Source organism: Lynx canadensis, chromosome B1, assembly GCF_007474595.2.
Source record: "Lynx canadensis isolate LIC74 chromosome B1, mLynCan4.pri.v2, whole genome shotgun sequence".
Classification (NCBI taxonomy): Eukaryota; Metazoa; Chordata; class Mammalia; order Carnivora; family Felidae; genus Lynx; species Lynx canadensis.
Genome location: NC_044306.2, coordinates 163,391,357 through 163,412,829, shown reverse-complemented (window position 1 = coordinate 163,412,829; position 21,473 = coordinate 163,391,357). Strand labels below are relative to the sequence as shown.

At 35.4% G+C, this 21,473-nt stretch overlaps 1 protein-coding gene across 18 annotated transcripts in view; it reads left to right on the top strand.

Annotated features, from left to right (window-relative positions):
• FIP1L1 (factor interacting with PAPOLA and CPSF1) overlaps positions 1–21,473 on the top strand; it is an 81,377-nt gene that overhangs the window by 47,343 nt on the left and 12,561 nt on the right. For 10 of the 18 annotated variants that reach the window (XM_030313863.2, XM_032592985.1, XM_030313861.1 and 7 more), the window contains 3 exons: positions 11,207–11,233; positions 13,263–13,317; positions 15,127–15,182. In XM_030313863.2, the coding sequence (XP_030169723.1) occupies positions 11,207–11,233; positions 13,263–13,317; positions 15,127–15,182 (138 nt within the window). The remainder of the gene's footprint in view (positions 1–11,206; positions 11,234–13,262; positions 13,318–15,126; positions 15,183–21,473) is intronic. The other 8 variants (XM_032592987.1, XM_032592986.1, XM_032592982.1 and 5 more) reach the window with 1 other exon arrangement.

The window sequence follows — 21,473 nt, the reverse complement described above, 5'->3', positions numbered from 1 at the left end:
TATTTGTTATGGGGCATGGAAACATTAATCTCCTTGTGTGTCTCCAACAGAGAGCTCTTGAGTGACCAGGCACATTGTCGATGGGCAGTAATATTTTGAAAGGAATCTTTTTTTCTGAGCAGTAGTCTCAACAGTGGCTTAAAATATTCAGTAAACCATGTTGTCAACAGATGTGCTGTCATCCAGACTTTGTTGTTCCACTTTTAGGGCAGAGCACAGGCAGAGTGGATTTAGCATAATTCGTAAGGGCCCTAGGATTTCAGAATGGTAAATGAGCATAAGTCACCAGCTGCATTAGCCCCTAACAAGAAAAGAGTCAGCCTGTCCTTTGAAACTTTGAAGCCAGGCCTTGACTTTTCTTGAGCTGTGGAAGTCCCAGATGGCATCTTCTTCTAATAGGAGGCTGTTTTATCTACATTGCAAATCTGTTTAGTGTAGCCACCTTTATGAATTATCTGAGTGAGACCTTCTGGGTAACTTGCTGCAGCTTCTGTATCAGCACTTGCTGCCTTGCCTTGCACTTTACGTTACGGAGATGGCTTCTTTCCTTAAACCTCACGAACCAACCTCTGTTAGCTTTGAACTTTTTTCTTGCAGCTTCCTCACCTCTGTCAACCTTTACAGAATTGAAGAAAGTTATAAGGGCTTTGCCCTGGATTAGCCTTTGGCTTAAGGGAATGTTGTGGCTGGTTTGGTCTTCTATCCAGACCACTCAGAGTTTCTCCATATTGGCAGTAAGGCTAGTTTGCTTTCTTATCAGTGTGTGTTCACTGGAGTAGCACTTTTAATTTCTTTCAAGAACTTTTCCTTTGCATTCACAACTTGACTGGCACAAGAGGCCTATCAGCTTTTGGCATGCCTTCCTCACTAAGCTTAATCATTTCTAGCTTTTGATTTAAAGTGAGAGACCTATAACTCTTCCTTTCACTTGAACATTTCAAGGCCATTGTAGGGCTATTAACTGGCCTAATTTCATTATTGTTGTGTCTCAGGGGAGAAGGAGAGAGAGAGAACACAAACAACATTTATCGTTTAAGTTTGCCATCTTATATGTGATTGAGGTTTGTGGTGACCCAAAACAGTTAAAACAGTAACATCAAAAGATCATTGATCACAAGTGGCCATAACAAATAAAATAATGAAAAGTTTGAAATATTGCGACAGTTACCTTAAATGTGACACAGAGATGTGAAATGTGCAAACACTATTGGGAAAGGACTCTAGTAGACTTGCTGATGCAGTGTTGCCACAGGCCTTCAGTTTGTTAAAAACAAAAGCACGGTAACTACGGAGTGCTGTAAAGTGGGTGCAGTAAAATGAGGTATGCCTGTAGTGTTAATTTTCAGCTACATGCTTTCCATATTTTAAACACCTGTCTGGATTTCCTTTGATGGCTTATTCTTAGAATTGCCATGCTGTCCTGTCAGCATTTAAGAATACTAATTTAGATGAATTCTGATGCTTGTTAAAGCAGTACCTAACTGGTATATTTGCTGGTGGCTGGGAGATACCAATTGATACTAAAACCAAATATTTGTAAATTGAGACTATCTGAATTACTGTTTAATTGTACCAGCTCATGAGCTGTTGGGAGAGAACATAGCTCACATTTCTACCTGTGTTTCTCAACAATGCTAATCACAAAGATCTTTTGTATACTTGACATTCCTTAAAAAAGATAGCTGATTGAGTTAATGGGCTTATGTATCCATAACACCAGAGAGATTTTCAGATTGACAGTTGATACAGTCAGACACTTATCAGTCAGAGTGGGTACTAGCTTTCAATAACAGTATGGCTACATGGATGTATACCAACTGAATATTGGCCTTGATTAAAGCCACATTTTCAGTTACCATTTACCACAGAACCACATGATTAGAGTACATTCTATAGAGCTCACTGTAATTTAGATCACCTTAAGAATTAAAAGCAGTTAATGGAAGAAACCTGTGGCCCAGGAGTCTTTTCATGTTTCCTTAAAAATTACTCCATTTTTCTTAGAGAAACCTTGGATTTTCTGGAGAAATACTAAAGGAAGAAAGGAAAAAATATCCCTTGAAACTTTAAACGTATTTTAATGTTTTCTTTGGTAACATTTGTTTTGAAATGCAGAAGTTTTAAAGTTTTAAAGGCCTGTATATGATGGGACAAAGATAGTAATCATTTTATTATGCCTATATTTTCAGATGCTGATTTTTTCATAAATAGGGTGACTGTATATCCAGATTTCCCTGGAATGGGTCTTACTTTTATACCTTTTATTTCAGCATAACTATTTCTATTCACTCTCAGAAATGCCTTGGTTTGAAGAAAAAAAATTATGGTCAGTTTTTGGAGGTTTCCAGGCATGACTCATCACATTAAGTGGGCTCCTTAACAAAGATGAGGTGATAGACGTCACATGTATTCAAGGGATTTTTACTGTCAAATAGCAGACAAGGAAACGTGTATTGCCTCCTACCCTCCTGAAACACACATCAACAAACATACATGAAACCTTGTTAGTAACAATAAAATATTTGCCACAATTGATTTGTAAGAACAGTGGAGAACGTTTTGAATGGGAGAGTATAGCAAATATGTAAGGGACCTCTGGTCCTAAATGAATGTCATGACATTTGGACTAGCTTTTTTACATGAAAACATATTTAATGTGGTTTCCTGCTACCATACTAACAGTAGCTTGAAAACACTGATTATTCAGCATCTTAACTTTCAGAAAGTCTGTTTACTTTTATTGAACCACCCACTACTTTCTATTGTGTTACATTTCTCAGAAATGCATTAGTACAGCTTCATGGTTTCACTGAGTAATAGTAGAAATTCATTTGACCCTTGAATAATACCAGGGTTATCGGCACCAACCTCCTAAGCAGTCAAAAATCTGCATATAACTTGACCTCCTGGAAACTTCTACTGATAGCCCATTGTTGACTGGAAGCCTTACTCATAACATAAACAGTCAACACATATTTTTTTTTTAACACATATTTTTTTATGTTATATGTATTATGTACTATATTCTTACAGTAAAGTAAGCTAGAGAAAAGAATATGTTAACATCATAAAGAAGAGAAAATGAATTTATAGGTCTGTACTATAAAAAAATCCACATGTAAGTGCACCTGTGCAGTTCAAACCCATGTTGTTTAAGGGTCACTTGTAATAGCTAATAATAGCTAATATTTCTTGAATGCTTACTTACTATTGATGGCACTTTTCTGAGCACATTTCATGTATTAACTCTATATGATTCTTGACAACATCTGAAGTAGATATTATTCTAATTTTATTGAAGAGGAAACTGGGGTTTAAGGCATTTAAGTAGTACCTAGAAAATAGCAGAACCAGGGGTACCTGGTTGGCTCAGTCGGTTGAGCGACCGACTTTGGCTCAGGTCATGATCTCACAGCTCGTGGGTTCAAGCCCCGTGTTGGGCTCTGTGCTGACAGCATGGAGCCTGGAGCCTGCTTCGGATTCTGTGTCTTCCTCTCTCTCTGCCCCTAACCCACTCGCATTCTGTCTCTGTCTCTCCCAAAAATAAATAAACATTAAAAAAAAATTAAAAAAAAAAAAAAGAAAAGAAAATAGCAGAACCAGTAGGCAGTTTTGCTTGAAAGCCTGTTTTGTTACCTGTGTTGAAATGAATCATGACCTGTGTCAAGAAAACTGTATTATATATGGCATTGTGTGTATTTATCTCAATATCATGTCTTTGAAAAGCTTTTTTTAAAATTTTTATTATTATTTTCTTTTTTCTTTCTTTTTTTTTTTTTTTTTGTATTTCCCTCATGTTGAAGTGCATGCATATGTATTTGTGGATAGAGAAGTTAGGGAGGTTGAGGAACCAGATTTTTTTTTTTGTAAATCTAGTTAACTGAGGTTTTGCTGTTTTGTGTTTCCTGATTTGTGTTAAGTCTAGTGAATATAAACTTGTGATGTACTTGTTTATTGGAAGAAAAATTGTAACATTGGAAGGATTGATGCTATATAGTACAGTTGATTTTTATGGTACTTTTTATTGTGGTAAAATGTACATAGTTTTTATTATTCTAACCATTTATAAGTGCATGGTTCACTGGCATTAAATACACTGTGTTGTGTAACCATCGCTACTGTCTATACCTAAAACTTCTTCATTATTGATAACAAAACTGTACTCAGTAGACAATAACTCTTACCTCCTACCCCAGCTCCTGGTAGCCTCTCTTTATTTCTTTCTCTATGAATTTGTCTACTGTAGGTACTTTATGTAAGTGAAATCATACATTATTTGTCCTGTGTCTGGCTTATCTTGTTTTTAAAATAATTTAATTAATGTTTGTAAACTATTTTTTTAAACTATGTTCAAACTATATTACATTTTATTGTAGACTTTTAATTTAAAATTTTAAATGTTGATTAACTTTAGTGTCATCCTATGTTATCTTCATTTTTGAAAACAGAGTTTATTGAAAGAAGGCAGATTCATTTTAACTCATTTCTTGTTACATTAATCAAAATTAAGGCTCATGTGACTATGGTTCTGTAAGTCTTCAGAACAATTAAAACTCTCAGGAGTAGAATTCTGTTAAGTTGAAAAAGACTTTTTGCTTTACTGAAATACTGTAGTCCAACTAGTTCAGACCACAGAGAAAAATCATCCCTGCTTTTAAAATTGTATATAAGGTTTACCTGTTAATCTAGATTTGAAAACGCATAGGGTTCTGCAGTTAAGAAGGGTTTCCTAAATTCATTCCGAAAGACTGTGGTCAAGTACCTTAGTGTATCACTAGTCACATAGTACCGTGAATTATATGAACTTAAAAGTTGTGTGAATTCCTTAAATATCTTGATTTTGGGTTAGCCATGATACAGGGAATTAGGGAGAAAGGCAGCTCACCTCTGGAGTCTTGCTGCATTTCTTCTGAGGTCTACATTTTGGATTAGCTTTCTGTTAGCAGTCTGGTTCCAGCACAGTGGCTCTTAAACTTAATACGGCCCCGCAAAGAGCTTTTATTTATGCATGGTTTATCTGTTTTTTTGTATGAGAAATTAAAACTGAGAAATATTATTTAAAAAATATTCTTAGTAACTCTATTACATATTAGCATTCAGACAACATTTGTATGAAAAATACTTTTTTCAAAACAAACCATTTAGTGCAAAGAGTGGCCTTATTCTATACTTTTGCAAATATTACTGTGTGGCTTAATAGAAAAAAGCTGAATTCTTCTGTTTGTTTCTGCCTTAAATCTTTCTGTGGTTTCACACATTGTGTAGCCTCTAGAAAACTTTATTGGACACTTGTAAGAGAATGAGCATGAAAATGGCAAATAACGTCTTAGTATTTTTATGAGAGTAGTTTTGACCTTGCAGATTCCTTAGAAGGGTAGAGACCCCTGGGAATCTCCAGATAACACTTGAAGAATTGCTGCTTTGGCAAAAGCATGGCCTATACTGGGTGAATATTATCTGTACCCTTGAGAAGGTACAATTTTGAGAAGCTGTTTTATGAATATGATGTTTATTAGACTAATTTTTATAGTTCTGTAAGATTTTTGGTCTTATACAGTAAATCTGCCTATTAACTGACGCCGCTTGCCCAAAATAATTTTTCCAGAAGTACCTTTAATAATATATTCCTTGAAGTTTTTGAGAACTGTACTCATTTTCTCTTAAGTTTTTTTTTTATATTAGAAAACCCCCAACAGCCGATTAATATTTTCAGTGAACTAAAAATAGGGAATAATGCTAATTATCTGTAATTATTTTTCATTTGAACATTACTGGCACAATTAATTTAAATGTAAGCTTCATGGATATTAAAACCTTCTCTACAATGATGATTTTTGAATGTCCTTTTTTCTCATGGGTGTTCCCTTTATAATAGTTACGTTTTGAATGTACTGTGGATGCTACATTTTATAGAATTTAATCATGGTTTAATATTTGCCTTTTGTTTGTGCCACTCTTCCAATCATTTTGTGATTATATTGGAGCTTATAGAGACCAGTTCCTTTGTAAAAATACTGACATTTCTATTCAGAAATATTTTTATTTGTCTAATGTAGGATTTCTGTGTTCAGTAGGCTTTAGATTATTTTATAAATTAGAGGATTAAGTATTCCTAATAAGGATAAAATAGTTCACTTTATACTTAACATAAAATTGTCTTGTTTACCTTTTAGGTATGGCGTAGACTGATAACTTTGTTGCTTTAAGTTTTGTGACCATAGCACCTTTTAACAAATTTTTAAAAACATTACTCCATCCTTTTTTGCACCCTGTAATGAACGTTTTACTTTAATCGTTAAATAGTTGTATGGTATTCTACATCTGTTTCTTTTCTTACAGGATAGATGGTAGACAATTTGTGTGTATATATAATCTTAAAAATACTCATGCATAGAAAAGCATGTAGTGTGGAAGGTAATATTTAAAAATTTTTATAAACCTTGACTCTAGGTACTCAGTTTCTTTGTGCAGAATTTACTTACAAGCTTGATGACTTAGAAGTAGAAATCAGTGAGTGTTAAGGAAAGTGATCAAATTTATCTGTTTGTAACATAATAGTGCCAATGAAATTTAGAAGTTGGTGGGAACTTGGAAGCCTAATTTGCATAATTCTGCCGTGCTTTTTTTTTTTTTTTTCTTTCACTTGAACTTAATAGAGAAATGATAGGTAGTTATACATATTGGTTAGCTGTTGCAGAGTAGCAAGTCACTTCAGAAAGTAGTGGCTTCAAACAACATACATTTATTATTAAATAGTTATTGTGGGTTAGGAGTGGGGACAGCTTAGCTGGGTCTCTGCTTCAGAGTCTGCCACAGACTTCGAGATGGTCATCTCAAAGGCTTGACTGAGAAATTACTCTTTCAAGATCAGTCACCTCTTTGTTGAAATCAAGATTCATTTCATTTCCTATGTTGCAGCTTGGTTCATGAAAGCATGAATGTTGAGAAGACAGTAGAGGATACCGGCAAAATAGAAGTCATTGTCTTTTTTAACCTAGACACAGAAGTGACATCCTGTCATTTTTGCTAGATCTTTTTTTGTAGAAATAAGTCATTATTTAGTCCACGCCCAGGGGAGGGTATGAATACCAAATGTATACAAAGGCGTAAATCAGCAAGAGGCAGGGATCATTAGAAGCCATGTCAGGCTATCTAGCATGTAACTTTTTTCTGCCTTAGAAAAATAATGATGGGCTACATCGAGAATGAGTTCATACACAGTTTTCATTGTTATTGTTGTTGAGTACAGAGCCTCTATTAATTTTGTGCGAATACTAAAAATATAGTAAATTCCTTTAAATAAGTATCACAGGGCTGCTGCTTTTCTATTTCTTTGTCTCAATTTCTTCACTTCCCAAATAGGATTTCAGGATCCCCATCCCCATGCTTTACATGGAAGAGTACGCACGCGTTACAGGAAAACTTATATCCGATTCTCTTTCTTTTGAGGATGCTAGATCGTATAGGCTGTCCTACAGCTATATTATTTTACTTCAAAGTGTCACATGTTCTGTTTCATAAAAATTTGGAATGGAATTTATTTCATGTGTATTGAATATTGAGCTGTTGAGCAGCAATCCATAGAGAAGTTTAGGATCTGATGCACTGAGTATGGTCTCTGCTCAGCATCATCATCATTTCCTTGATAGGAATGCAAATTCTCTGGCCATACCGCAGACCTACTGAATCTGAAATCCTAGGGGCAAGACCCAACAATCTGTGTTTTAACAAACTCTCCAGGTTTTTCTGGTGGTCACTAAAGTTTCAAAACCTAATCTACTCAGTCCTATTAGAACTTGAATATTAGTTTTCTAAAAGCTTTGGCCTACAGTACTAGAAATCTTACTTTTATTACTGTTATGCGAGGCTTTCCAGGGAAATAATAAACTTTTTTCATACTCATTTTACAGTTAAAGGAAACAGTAAAACACAATACTTGCCTATGTAATTCATATCTGTTACTTAGGTAGTGTGTGTGTAGCCAGGAAGGTGGGAGTGTTGAAGATGAGGACAGTAATTTTGGAGGCCATTTATCTCTTTCTTTACTGTTTCTCTTGTTATCAAAAGTCAAATACTAAATAGTGATTTTTATATGAGAATTCTATTGACCTAACATTATATCACATATTAAACTTTTGTAGTTGCATTTTGAAAATATATCTGATAACACCAAAGAATTGATTTGTATTGTGTTTTATCAACCTTGTGGTTCTGGTTCGGTAAACATTAACCAATAAAGATTTGCATTGAAATATCTTAGAGGTCTCACAAGGGCCTTTTCTGGTTCTCATACTAACATTGTGATGAGTAGATATTGACTAGAAAGACGTATATCTGTATCTATATCTATATATAGATATGGCATGATTTTTCTTTTTGTTCTTAATTCTTTACATTTGATTGTTTAAAAGCCCACCCTATGATACTATTATAGAAAGATTAAAATTAAAAGCAGATTGTAATTTGGGGCACCTGAGTGGCTCAGTCGGTTGAGAGTCCCATTTTGGTTCAGGTCATGATCTCACAGTTCATGAGTTTGAGCCCCACATTGGGCTCGCTGCTGTCAATGCAGAGCCTGCTTAGGATCCTCTGTCCCCCTCTCTCGCTGCCCCTCCCCCACTCGTGTTTTTTCTCTCTCTCTCAAATATTCGATTTTTTTAATGTTTTTATTTTTGAGACAGACAGAGACAGAGCACGAGCAGGGGAAGGGAAGAGAGAGAGGAAGACACAGAATCTGAAGCAGGCTCCAGGCTCTGAGCTGTTAGCACAGAGCCTGACGCAGGGCTCGAACTCACGGACTGTGAGATCACGACCTGAGCTGAAGTCAGATGCTTAACCGACTGAGCCACCCAGGCGCCCCTCTCTCTCAAACATTAGAAAAAAAGATTAATTTTAACAACCTTCATAGCATAATTAATAATTTGTTTATAACTTTTATCTTTATGTTTTGTGAAAATTTGACAACTTTGATGTTTTCAAATTCTAAATTTTGAGAGGGCTGACTAGTAATTTCTTAGTTATTTTGCATGAATTCACATTTTAGTACATTGTAGTGAGTGTTAGCCAAAGTGATGCATGTTGCTCATGTATCCATTTAAGTAGTTTAGAAGGATTACAGAGTTCTTTGCCTAGTTGGCATACAGTTTTTTTCTTTGTCTTATACAGTAGCCGTCCCCTTATCTGCAAGGGATATATTCCAGGACCCCCAGTGAGTACCTGAAATGGTAGATAGTACTGAACCCTATATCTTTGGTGTTTTTTCCCCACTTTTACATGCCTGTGATAAAGCTTAATATAGAAATTAGACACAGCAAGAGATTAACAACAATAATAAAGTAGAACAGTTGTAATAATATACTGTAAAATGCTATTTGAATGTGATCTCTCCCTCTCAAAATATCTTACTGTATTGTGCTTACCTTTCTCGTGATGATGTGAGATGATAAAATGCCTGTGTCATGAGATGAAGTGAGGTGAATGGCATAGGCACTGTGACATACATAGCATTAGGCTACCATTGACCTTCAGACAGTATGTCAGAATGAGAATCACCTGCTTCCAGACGTGGTTGACTGTGGCTGAGACTGGAAAGCATAGCTGAGGAGGGACTACTGTACCCCTAAGAAAGCAATCATGTAGTTAAATGTAAAAACTAGGCCACATAGTGAAGTTAAACAGTGCTCTGAAGACTTCATACTGTTCTAAAGAAAATCAGGTAATAATGGATATTGAGAACACTTAATATGCTCTGCCTTTCTTACTTTTCCCATTTAGTACGGTGTCTGGGACTCTGCTGGCTTGTATTGTTTGCTGGATTCTGTTAGTAATGTAGGAAGCAGCAAGGTAACTTCAGGATGGACCAGAATTGCCATGAGGTGTAGATGAAGTTAGTAGACATTTGGAGGTCTAACAATTTTCGAAACATAACGGCTTACATGTCTTTTATATATCTTTTTCAGTCTTGTTGGTTTTGTAAGTTTAGCATATCCTTGTATTGTGTGGGCAGTTAAATCAGGTGCTTCATTCTCCATTTTAAGGCCTCTGGCTACCTTTAGATTTTTTTTTTATATAAACCTCTCATTCTGGTAAAACATGTGCAGAAAAAATTTAAATTATTAGCAGATGTTTCCATTGACAAGAAAACATTTGAAAGTGATTGTTTTCATTATTTTTCCCCATGCATTTAATTAATGAATTTGACACCCCCCCCCCCTTTGGACAAATTTTGATGCAGTTTTTAAGATAGGATTTAGTAAACCATTCTGACTGTTGAAATTATGGTATAAAATTTTTCATGAAAAATTTTTCTATTTTCCTAATTAGAAATGTCATTATCTTCATACAAAAAATAGAATTTGTATGCCACATAAGTTTTACATTAGGATTTAAGGGCACATTTGACCAGTGTAAATTAGGAATGTTTATTTATGCATAGTTTATTTCTTAAAGTTTATAATGTGCAAATGAATGAGAGTCATTCAGATTAGTATATACTGACTCCTATAGAAGTAAATTGTTCACATTTATCTTAATGTGCCCTGGGGGTGTGTGTGCGTGTGCGCGTGTATATATCTATATATACACGCGCGCGCGCATATATCTATATATACGCGCGCGCGCGCACACACACACACACACACACATCTATAGGAATTGGCTATATCCCCCTTTTCTACTCCCACATATCAAAGGAAATAATAACCTTTCCCCAATCCTGTCAACAGCAGTAAAACAATCCACAGCAACATTTGAAGGTTCCACAAAGCTTTACTAAAGTGAATATTCATCATCTTCAGAGTTATCTCGTATTAAGTACAGTATTAAAGAGCCTGTTGATCAATTTTTCTATTAAAATAACAAGATCAGATGTTGATTATCAAACTTAGTGTTAATTTCATGGAGTTTGATGTTTGTGCACAAAAAATGCACAAGTGTGCTTTTTTAACTGATGTCTAACTTTGTGATTACACCTAGTGGGGGAAATCTTGTTACCAAGTTGTTAGACTGGGGTTTCATCAGGAAGTCGGATGTTATACTGGAATTGTTGGTCCTCTGCAAGAAAACAGAATGCTGCTTTTGAGTGAATAAGCCAGGAAAATGAGGCGAGGGGTTTATTTCAAAGGTTTTTTTTTTTTGGTGATGGCATAAATACATAACAGGTTATAAAATCCAATTACTATATTAAATTTCATCACTTGTTTTTTAGGTATTCCAATAACTGTACCACCTCCAGGTAAAACTTTTTTCATGTTTTCTCCATCATTGTTAATAAACATGAAATTTCAAGCTTATAGTTCCAGGAGGGACAGTGTCGATGTGGTTAGACTATGGAATAGGCTATTGGGATTTCAAGGTCCTATTTTCAGCTCTGCCTTTGCTTCATTCCAGTTTTGATTAAGATATTTAGTTTTCTTATACCTGTCTTACCCACTTTTTGTAGAAATAGAGAGTCTGAGAAAATTCTCACCATATCAATTTGTTGAAGAAAACAGTATGGGATATAAAAAAATATTTGTATGAAAAAGTTTTTTCAGACCAATGAATTTTTTATATGCTAAAGCAACTGCAAAGAGAAGAGAAGGATCATTTATCTTGACTTTTTCATGGTTTCTGATTTTTTTACCCTGCTGGCATAACTCAGTATCGTGAGAAAATACGTTCTGAACCATACAATTAGGTAGATTGACAACTGGTCAGATGGTTGTTCTTAGGGTGGTCATTAAAGTGTTGATTGTTGTAATGGTGTGATCAATAGTTTGTATGGGACCAAGGGTCGTTTTTTGATACTTTGTCAGTGTTGCCTTTTTAAAAATATTTTTTTGGAGTGTGATGCAAATGTGATAGCAAGTGTTTTACTGAGTTCAGTATTAAAGGCCAAGGAATATAAAAAAGAAGAGATGACATTGCTTGGAAGGGTGGGTCTGGATTCACAATGACCTTGATAAACAGAAATCATGGAAGTTTAGGTAGCAGAGGATAGTATGCATATGTAGTTGTGGGATAGTGAGTCACTGATTGTATATCAATGTGGCTGAAAAAGGCTTATCAGGAAAAGTCATCTAAAGGAGCCATTGGTGTGTCTAGTTTCAAAAGAAATGTGGTTGAAAGGGTGTATAAGATAGGCTTTTTCCTCCCATTAATTGCTAAACTTCACAGTTCTGAGATGTTTAATAGAGAAGTTACAGATCCTGACACTGGGTGCAGTGAAGATGAGCATGGTGAATTTGAAACAACTTGCAGCAGGGCCGAAAATGGATTTAAATGGACTTTGAGAAGGGTTAAGAGAACTGGGATTCATTTTTACATCAATGACTGAAGAAGGAGGCTTAGTGGAAGTGTTTTCAAATATGTAGAGGGTGATAGAGAGTATATGACGATGGATTGCTTCTTGTTGTCATTCAGGACAGCATATGAATTGTAGTGTGAGAGATGTAAGTCACGTAATTTAGATCATTCCCTGACAGTGAGGGTTGTTAGAACTTGGAAGGAATTGGTATCATAAGTTGTAGAATCTTAAAGTCTTTTGTTGGGATGCTTTATTGACCATCTGAACTTGCAAGTGCAGAGTAGATTAACTGTTAAGGTCCCTTTTAGCCATATTCTGTGGTATTTCATTTAGGTATTATGAATTACTGAGAATGCAGACCTCATGATATAAAGATACAAATTATTTTCCTTCCAAACTAATCCAGAAACTATATTATGTGCCCTTCTTTGTAAAATAGTTCTTCAGGGTTGTGCTATCTAAAACATATTTTATGATGGATGTTCTCAGCCTTAAGCATTTATATATTTACTGGTAAGATTTTATTTAAAAATTATAATTTTAAGGAAATTTCTATACATCTAAAACAAAATATTTTTTGAAAGAGGTAAATGCTATTTTATTTGCTTTTCTTCAAAAGTATTTCAAGTATAACATATCTGGTGGCAACACTACTACTGTTTATATATGGATAAGGTAAGGCATTGAGATTAACTTTCTCATACTCACAAAATGGGCTGTGTGTGGTGCTGAAAATATGACCGGGTGTCCTGACTCCCAGTTTGTGCTCTGTGTATTAGACCAGACTGTTCATTTAAAGTTTTCTTGCTCAAAAAATCTGTTTATAAGTTTAAGCTTCATTTTTTCTGTCCATTATAACATAGAGAAGCACGTTATGTCCCCAGAGAAATTTAGTGATACGCAGCAACTTTGTTTCATACTTGACATTGAATGGACATTCTATTAACTTTTTTTATCTTATGATTGAATGTTTCAGGTTTTCCTCCTCCACCAGGCGCTCCACCTCCATCTCTTATCCCAACAATAGAAAGGTAAATCAGTATGGATAGTATAAAACTTTGTTATCATTTGTAGACTTTTGACAGAAAAGTCACATACGTATCTTGGTGATATTTTCAGAGATTTAATTTTGTAAACATGAAGTAGTGCCTGAGTCTGGATCTGGGTTAGCTACTTTTATGTAAGACGTTGGACCTATAGTCCCGTAACAACACAGCACAGAGAAAACCAAATGATAGTATTTTGAAATATCTTGGTTTGATTTATGACACACTGATGAAAGAAATTCCTAGATTGGTAAAAACGTGGCTGTAGTCATTTTTGTGGTGTCTACAGATGACTAGTAATCATGAATAATGCACGTCTGTTTTATGATTAAGGACAGTTCTTAATGCGGACCATAATAAAAGCTGCCCTATTCTTTATGAGCCTGCAGTAACTCAGCTTTCACAAAGGAAGATTGGATCCATTCTACATGGCAGTAGCCTTATTTTTTATGCCCTGCAGCACTAGAAGTACTGTACTAGAGAGTATTTACCTCTTTACAGAGATGCCATTTATTTACATAGATGGCAATATGGTGTTGAACAATATAGGTTTTGGAAGTCTCCGATCTGGCTCAGAGTTTGGCTTCAGAATTCCCTAGTTTTGTGCTGCTAGGCAAGGTTCATAACTATTCTTTGAGACTGTTTCCCCTTTTACCAAATGGTGTTTAGATAGAGTTGTGAAAATTAAAACAGCAAGTGAATAGAACAATCAGCACAATTCTTGGCAGATAGAAATCAATAAAAAATGGTAGCCATTACTAGTTCCTCTAAAGTACCAAGTAAATTTGATGAAAATAGTGTATTTCTGAAAAATGATCCAAATTCCATTAATAGAAAAATTGTGAGAACTTTACATAAATAGCATCAAACCACGCATAGTTTTCAAAAAGGAAATGATAAAGCCCAGTCTTAATTGTGAGAATATAAGGATTTAATTTTATTACATCCTTGTTAAATATTTTTCTCAATCAATAAATGTTAAAAAGTATTATTTGTTTATCCTGTCAGTGGGGCTGAATTTCTGAATCATTAAACCCCCCCCCTTTTTTTTTTTAGTTTTATTTATTTGAGAGAGAGTACAAGTGGGGAAGGGGCAGAGAGAGAGGGGGAGAGAGAATCTGAAGCAGGTTCAGCATGGAGACTGTTGCAGGACTCAGTCTCATGAACCTTGAGACAGTGGCCTGAGCTGAAATCAAGAGACAGACGCTTAATCAACTGAGCCACTCAGGCGCCCTAAAACCTGTTGTTTAAGTTTATTTATTTTTGACAGAGACAGAGTGCGAGCATGAGCTGGGGAGGGGCAGAAAGAGAGGGAGACATAGAATCTGAAGCAGGCTCCAGGCTCCAAGCTGTCAGCACAGAGCCCAACGCGGGGCTCGAACTCACAAACTGTGAGATCATGACCTGGGCTGAAGTCGGATACTTAACCGACTGAGCCACCCAGGTGCCCCCAAAACCTGTTGTTTTCTTTTTTTAAGATTAAATTTTAGCAAAGTCTCAAGTACTCCGTTAGTCTCAAAGTTTTCTCTTATCTTGGGAATCAAGCTGAATTGATTGTGTTCACATTAAAAGTACTAGGAAGCTATATTTTTTTACAAGTGGGTATTAGGTTTAATATGTTTTCAGGTTAAAAGTCTGTTTTTGTATTATAAAGTTAAATTACAGAATTAAGGTTTATCATTATATGGTAGTTAAATGAAAGACATAATTCAGCCTTGATGTTTTGCATTTGCACCAAACCGTTAAAATTTAGAACTTATTTGCAACACATAAAAATACATTTTTCTTCAACAGTGGACATTCCTCTGGTTACGATAGTCGTTCTGCACGTGCTTTTCCATATGGCAATGGTAAGTATTATTTTTAGCTGCCCAGATTCAGTCTGAACCAGTATTTAAATATTTTTAAAGCAATAAAAACATACTTCTATGGTTTAAAGTACTATCTTATAGAGCAATTAAAAAATATTAACTAAAGGAATAACTATGTCTTACATTCTAGGTTACTTTACAGAAGAATTTTCATTTTTTATCAACTGTACTCTTAAAAATTAGTAAATGGTGACAGCATGGATATTTGTACCTTGCCTTTTCCTAAAAGGATTTAGGATTTGTCAGCAAATTGTCTCAAATTTCGTTCATAATCTTTTTGTTTCTTGCTTCAGGTCATCCAGCTAACCTTGTTCTCCTCCTCCCCTGTTTTTTTCTTCTAGATCATTTGGCTAGGTCTTCTTTCCTGTTCACTCTTTACAAAGTAATCCATTCTAGGGGCTTCTGATACCTCCTTCTGCTTAGATCTCTTGATCATCCATTCATTTATTTTAAAAGTGCTATGCACTGCACTAATTTTAGGGATACAGTAAGCTATAAACCCTTATCAAATTTATAGCCTGGTGAGGAACAGCCAGGTGACAGAAGAAGGTGTCATGGGAGCATAGTGGAGGGGGTCTCCCACTCCAGAAGGGGTGGAGAGGGAGATAATGTTATTTGAGATTGAAATCATGTTCAGAGGCATAGGGGTGAGAGAGAACCTGGTAGGCATGAACTGAAAGAAGTCTGGTGTGGCTGGAGTGTAGAGATTGCATGATGAATGTTTAGAGAGGAGACAGGAGGTTGTGCAAGGTGTGATAGCCATGCTGTATAGATTTTCAACCTTATTCAGAAGGCTGTGAGGAGCCATTTAGTTCTATGGTGAGCTATGAAATTGCTAGACTTACATTTGAAAAAGGTCCATGTTGGCTACTTACTGTGAGGAAATTGTGGATTTGTAGGGTGGATGGAAGGAGGAATGGCAAAAATGCTGCTTGATTTGGGGAACAAGGAACTACTGGAATAATCCGGGGAAGAAATGATGGTGTCTTGTATTCAGGTAGTACCACTGGGGATGGAGAACATTGAAATCCCCCAAAGGCATTTGCACAGTACAAGTTATAAATCTTGGTAGTAGGTCAAGTGTCAGTCATCTACATCCATTTACCAGGTAGGTATCTGTATCGGGGTGTTGTACTGTCCTTCAGACCCACCTTGTCCAGACTACATGTATGCCCTTTATTCACATCAAAAGGTGGTTGTTTCTGTTGACTTGTTTTAGTGATTATACAGCCTTTTATTGGTTTGTTGGTGTGTTTATTAGTTCTTGCTGGGCTCCCAGGAAGTCCTGCTCCTTAGGTTGGAGTCTTACTTTTCCCTCTCATTATTTGTGTGACTTTCATAGATCTTCAGCTATTAAACTTAGTGAGACTACATTAAAGCACCTTCGTCCTACCATTTAATAAACCCTCAAATATTAGCTGTGATTTTTATGATAATCCCCACCATCTCCAGCAAGCTCCGAGTTCTCTCTCTTCTGCACTTTGAGGCCGGGTAGCTTGATTGTTAAAGCACAGGCCCTGCAGTTAGCCTGGGGGTGGGTCCTGCATCTGTCTTATCCTTGTTACTTGGGATAACTTAAATAACCTAAATCCTTTTCCTCCTCTGTAAAATGAAGTTTGAGCATAAAGGGCTCAGCACAATGCCCATAATATGTAAGGCCTTGGCACCCATTACTTGTTTAATTATTTAAAATTTTATTTTTACCTTTTTTTAAGGCACTTGTCCTTTTCTTTTTCGTGAGATTCCTTGTATATTTGTTTCCATACACATAAACATGAGGACTGGCCCATATCAGAAGGAGTAAGACTTCATTCTTGAGGTTACCTATACAGTTTCCTTGTGGAAGATTTCATTATTTAGTATTTATTAAGCATTTAGCTTTTTCTCAAAGTAATATATGCAAATTTTTAATCAGTATATTAGCAAGAGTTTTCTTTTCACTCTTTCCAACCCCAACACCTCTCTCAGAAGCATTTTTTTAAAATATGAAGGACTTCTTTAGTAATAACAGTTATAAAGCACATTGCAAAAATTAATGAGAAGAAAGGAGTTTTCTTCATCCTAATCAAACAAAGCTTTGGAATGAAGATGATAATACATCTTCCTCTGTGCTGGTAATTCTGTTTTACCTTTGTTAATTTATTTTAGGATTTTGTAATTTATCCTCAAACACTGCTTACTAATTTTTCTTGATGTGCATATTAATATATTAAGAATGTGCCCATGGCACCTGGGTGGCTCAGTCGATTGAGCGTCTGACTCTTAATTTTGGCTCAGGTCATGATCTCATGGTTCATGGGATTGAGCCCCATGTCAGGCTGTGCGGTAAAAGCACAGAGCCTGCTTGGGATTGTCTGTCTCTCTCTCTCTCTCTCTCTCTCTCTCTCTGTTTTTCTCTCCCTCTCTCTCTTTCTCTCCCCCCCTTCCCTCCTCCCCTCCCCTGCTCATGCACATTCACACACACTCTCTCTCAAAATGAATAAACTTAAATATATTGTGCTTATAAAGTAAGACCCAGTTAAAAAGTATTTTGGAGAAATATCAAAGAACTGCAGAGACCAGCATTTTTGATGCTTTTTAGTTCTTCTGATGGTCTGCATAGCATTTGTATATAAGCTTATCACTCTATTTCTTGATTTATATAACTATAGATACCATCTGTTATCATCCTCTTATGATAGATGTGTATTTTGCTCACTTACCATCACTACCCCTCTCTTTTCCCCACCAGTGAAGTTATGACTACTTTTGTACCTCTTTCTGTTATCTACATGTCCTTGGTTTCATGTACTATCAAGTGCCTATCGCCAGGCAAATTTCCAGGTCTTCACCTCTTCTTCCCCCTTCGCCTGCCAGCTTTGGTCAGCCATACTTCTGCTTAGGAACATTTATATTCTGTCCTATAACCCAAACTATCTGTGCCCTGACAAATTTTTTATTCTGAAAGCTAAACAATAAACCATATTTACATTATTAGGACTATATAAATATTGTATAGAGATAATGATAATACTCAATCCCTGCAAAGGAGAAAGTTCCAATGGCAAATAGAAATTACCTTTTTTTTTCTTAGACTTCATCAACTGTAAAATCATACTACATTTTAATTGGGTTCCTATTTGGGGTGCCTGGGTGGTTTCCGTCGGTTAAGCATCCAACTCTTGGTTTCAGCTCAGGTCATGATCTCACAGTTCGTGGGTTCAAGCACCGCATCAGGCTCTGCACTGACAGTGTGGGGCCTGCTTGGGATTCTCTCTCTCCCCTCTCTCTCGGTCCCTACCCTGCTTGTACTTGCTCGGTCTCAAAATAAATAAACTTAAAAAAATATAATTGGATTCACATTTGAACTGTGACTTTCTCCATCGCAAGGTTTTTTTCCCCAAAAATGTTTTCAGATTTTGTTTTTCATGTATGTCCTTAAGCCATCTGGTGTTCATTTTTGCCTGTGTTATAAGGTAATGATATAATTGTCCCAGTGTTATTTGTTGAATAGTTTATCCCCCTTGAGGGATTTATAATGTCCCATCCATCAGGTTTCCATGTACGCTTGAATCTGTTTCATGGCTTCTTAGACTTGACTAACTCTCCTTTGCTAATAATGCCACATTAGCTTAATTACTGAGTTTTATAGTAAATCTCCTATCTGGTTCAGCAAAATCTACCTACTCATTCTGTTTCAGAAGTATTCTGGTGCCATTGCTCTTACATATCCATTCTGAAATCAGCTTTGGAAGTTCCATGAACGACTGTTTTGAGATTTAGATTAGTGACTTTTATATTATGCTTACTTTAGACAAAACGCTGTTAACTCATGTAGTCCTGACAGCTTTTAAAGCAGGTGTACTGTTACTATTCCCATTTATGGATGAAGTAATTGAAGAACAGCCAGATTAAGTGGTTTCCCTGGTACCACAGAGTAAGTGGCAGAATCAGGAGCTGAAACCAGGCAGCCTGGCTCCAGAGTCCTTGCTGTTTCTAAACTAGATTGGAATTACATTGATGCTTAGATCATTTTGTGTGGAATTTGTATTTTACAGCATTGAGTCCATCAATGAACAAGGACTCTCTTCATTTATGGAGATGTTCTTTAATGTATTTCAATCAAGTGCTATAATTATCTTTACACAATTTTTGCACGTCTTTCGTTAGATTTAGTCATTGGTATCTAATGTTTTTGTTGTTTTAAGTGATATATTCATTCGAACTTCCTGTTTTGTATTTGCTTGTATTTAGGATTGGTATTTGTTCTATTTATACATATAGTATGTATATAGTAATCAATAGGTATATTGATCTTGTAGCCAGTTATCTGTTGAACTCAGTATAATTTGTCTATCAAGGCTTTTTAGCCTGTAATACATATCTGCAGATAATGATTTTGTTACTTTTCAGATTCTTGCTTCCCTCCCTGTTTTTTGTTTGTTTGTTTGTTTTGTGGGAGGGTTCTTAACTGTTCTGACCAGCATCTCTTTATAATGTTGGAGTACTGAAAGTGGAGTTCTTGTCTTATAAGCCCCCCCCCCCTTTATTTTTAAGGAAAATGCTTTTACATTTTTACTACCAGGCTTTTTTTGCTATTTGGTTTTTGATGGAGTCCTATATCAGATCAAGGAAAGTTTTCAAGAGCCTTTAAACTGAATGGATTTTGAGTTTTAATCAAATGCTTTCTGAGATAACCATACCGTTTTTCTTCTCTAATCTGCTAATGTGGTAAATTTCTAAATTTTTCTAACATCAAGTCACTGTTTATTTGCTAAGATAAACCTAACATGGTCATGATTAGTTATCTTTAACAAAATAATAATAAACATTGATTGATTTAGGATTTTGACATCTATGTTCATATGTAAGATTAGCCTATAATTTTTCTTTATTTGTATTGTCTTTAACTGGTTTGGGTATTAACAAGCCACGTGGGATAAGTTAGAGAATAATCTTTTTTTTCTATTCTTTGAAGTTTATATATTAGAATGGTCTGTACCTTATAAATTAGTAAAACTCAACTGTAAAAATGATCTAGTCTCTTGGGAAGGTTTCAAGTTACTGATCAATGTCTTTCATAGGGGAGCAGTGAAGATTTCTTTCCATTCTTGAGTCACGTTTTGGTAAATTATTGATTGATCATTTGAAATTAGTCCATTTCAGCTAAGTTTTTAAATGCATAGGTATAAAGTATATCCTCTGTATTCTTAATCTCTGTAACATCTGTAATTGTGGTTTTTTTTTGGTTTTGATTATGTGGCCTCTTTTTTTCTTAATCTTGTCAGAATATTGTTATGTTTTGTCTAGTCTTCAAAAACCACCTTTCAGTTTTTTTTTTCTTATTCTATGGTTCTTTTCTATTCTACTTTATCTTTATTATCTCCTTTTTGTATGATTATTCTGTTTGTGTCTAAGTTCTTAAGCTTTAGCCTTCCATCTTTTCTAATGCATCTAATGTTTTTTAAGATTAAATTTCTCTCCAGAACAGTTTGCATCCCTATACTTTTGATGTCATATTTTTATGTTCAGTTCCTAAATGATTTAAAATTTATTTTTTTTTACCCCTGCATTTTCGGAAATGTGTCTTTAATTTGAAATGTATAGAGATTAGGTTGTCTATTTTACTTATGAAAGTACATAATGTACTTTTATAAGTGTTTCATATGTGCTTGAGAAGAATGATTATTATTTAGCTGTTTTGGGCAGTATTCTGTTATATTCATTAAATCAAGCCTGTTAACAGTGTTTTGCTCAAATCTTCTATTATCTGTAGTGAAATTGTTTTGTCTGCTTATACTGGCAGTAATTGAGAGCAGTTATGTTAATCTTCCATGATCAAGGTGGATTTTTTTATTTCTATATATTCAAGCTATTTTACTCTCTAAAAATTTAAGCTTGTTTGTTAGCCAGCTGGAAGTTTAGTTCTGTCTCTTGGTGAGATGCATCGTCTATTCCCTTTTCGTGGCCCTTTCTGTCCAGGTAATCCTTCTTTGTGAGTCTGCTTTGTTGTTAATCTAGCCTTTTCTGAAGAGCTACAGAGATTAGGGGGATTGGTATTTTCCTGTTCCTCCCATCTTTCTGCTTTCAACCATTTTGTTGTTTTCATGTCCTTTATGTTCAGAATATTAGAGGTTTTGTTTTTTTGTTTTCAGAGTTTTTCAAAGTACTAATCAAACTCTTTCGTTTAACTGGTGAATTCAGTCTCTTGAATTACTGTGATTATTGAACTGATCAAACTTGTCTTCTCTAACCCTCATCCTTTCCAGGTCTTTTTGAACTGAGTTTTTC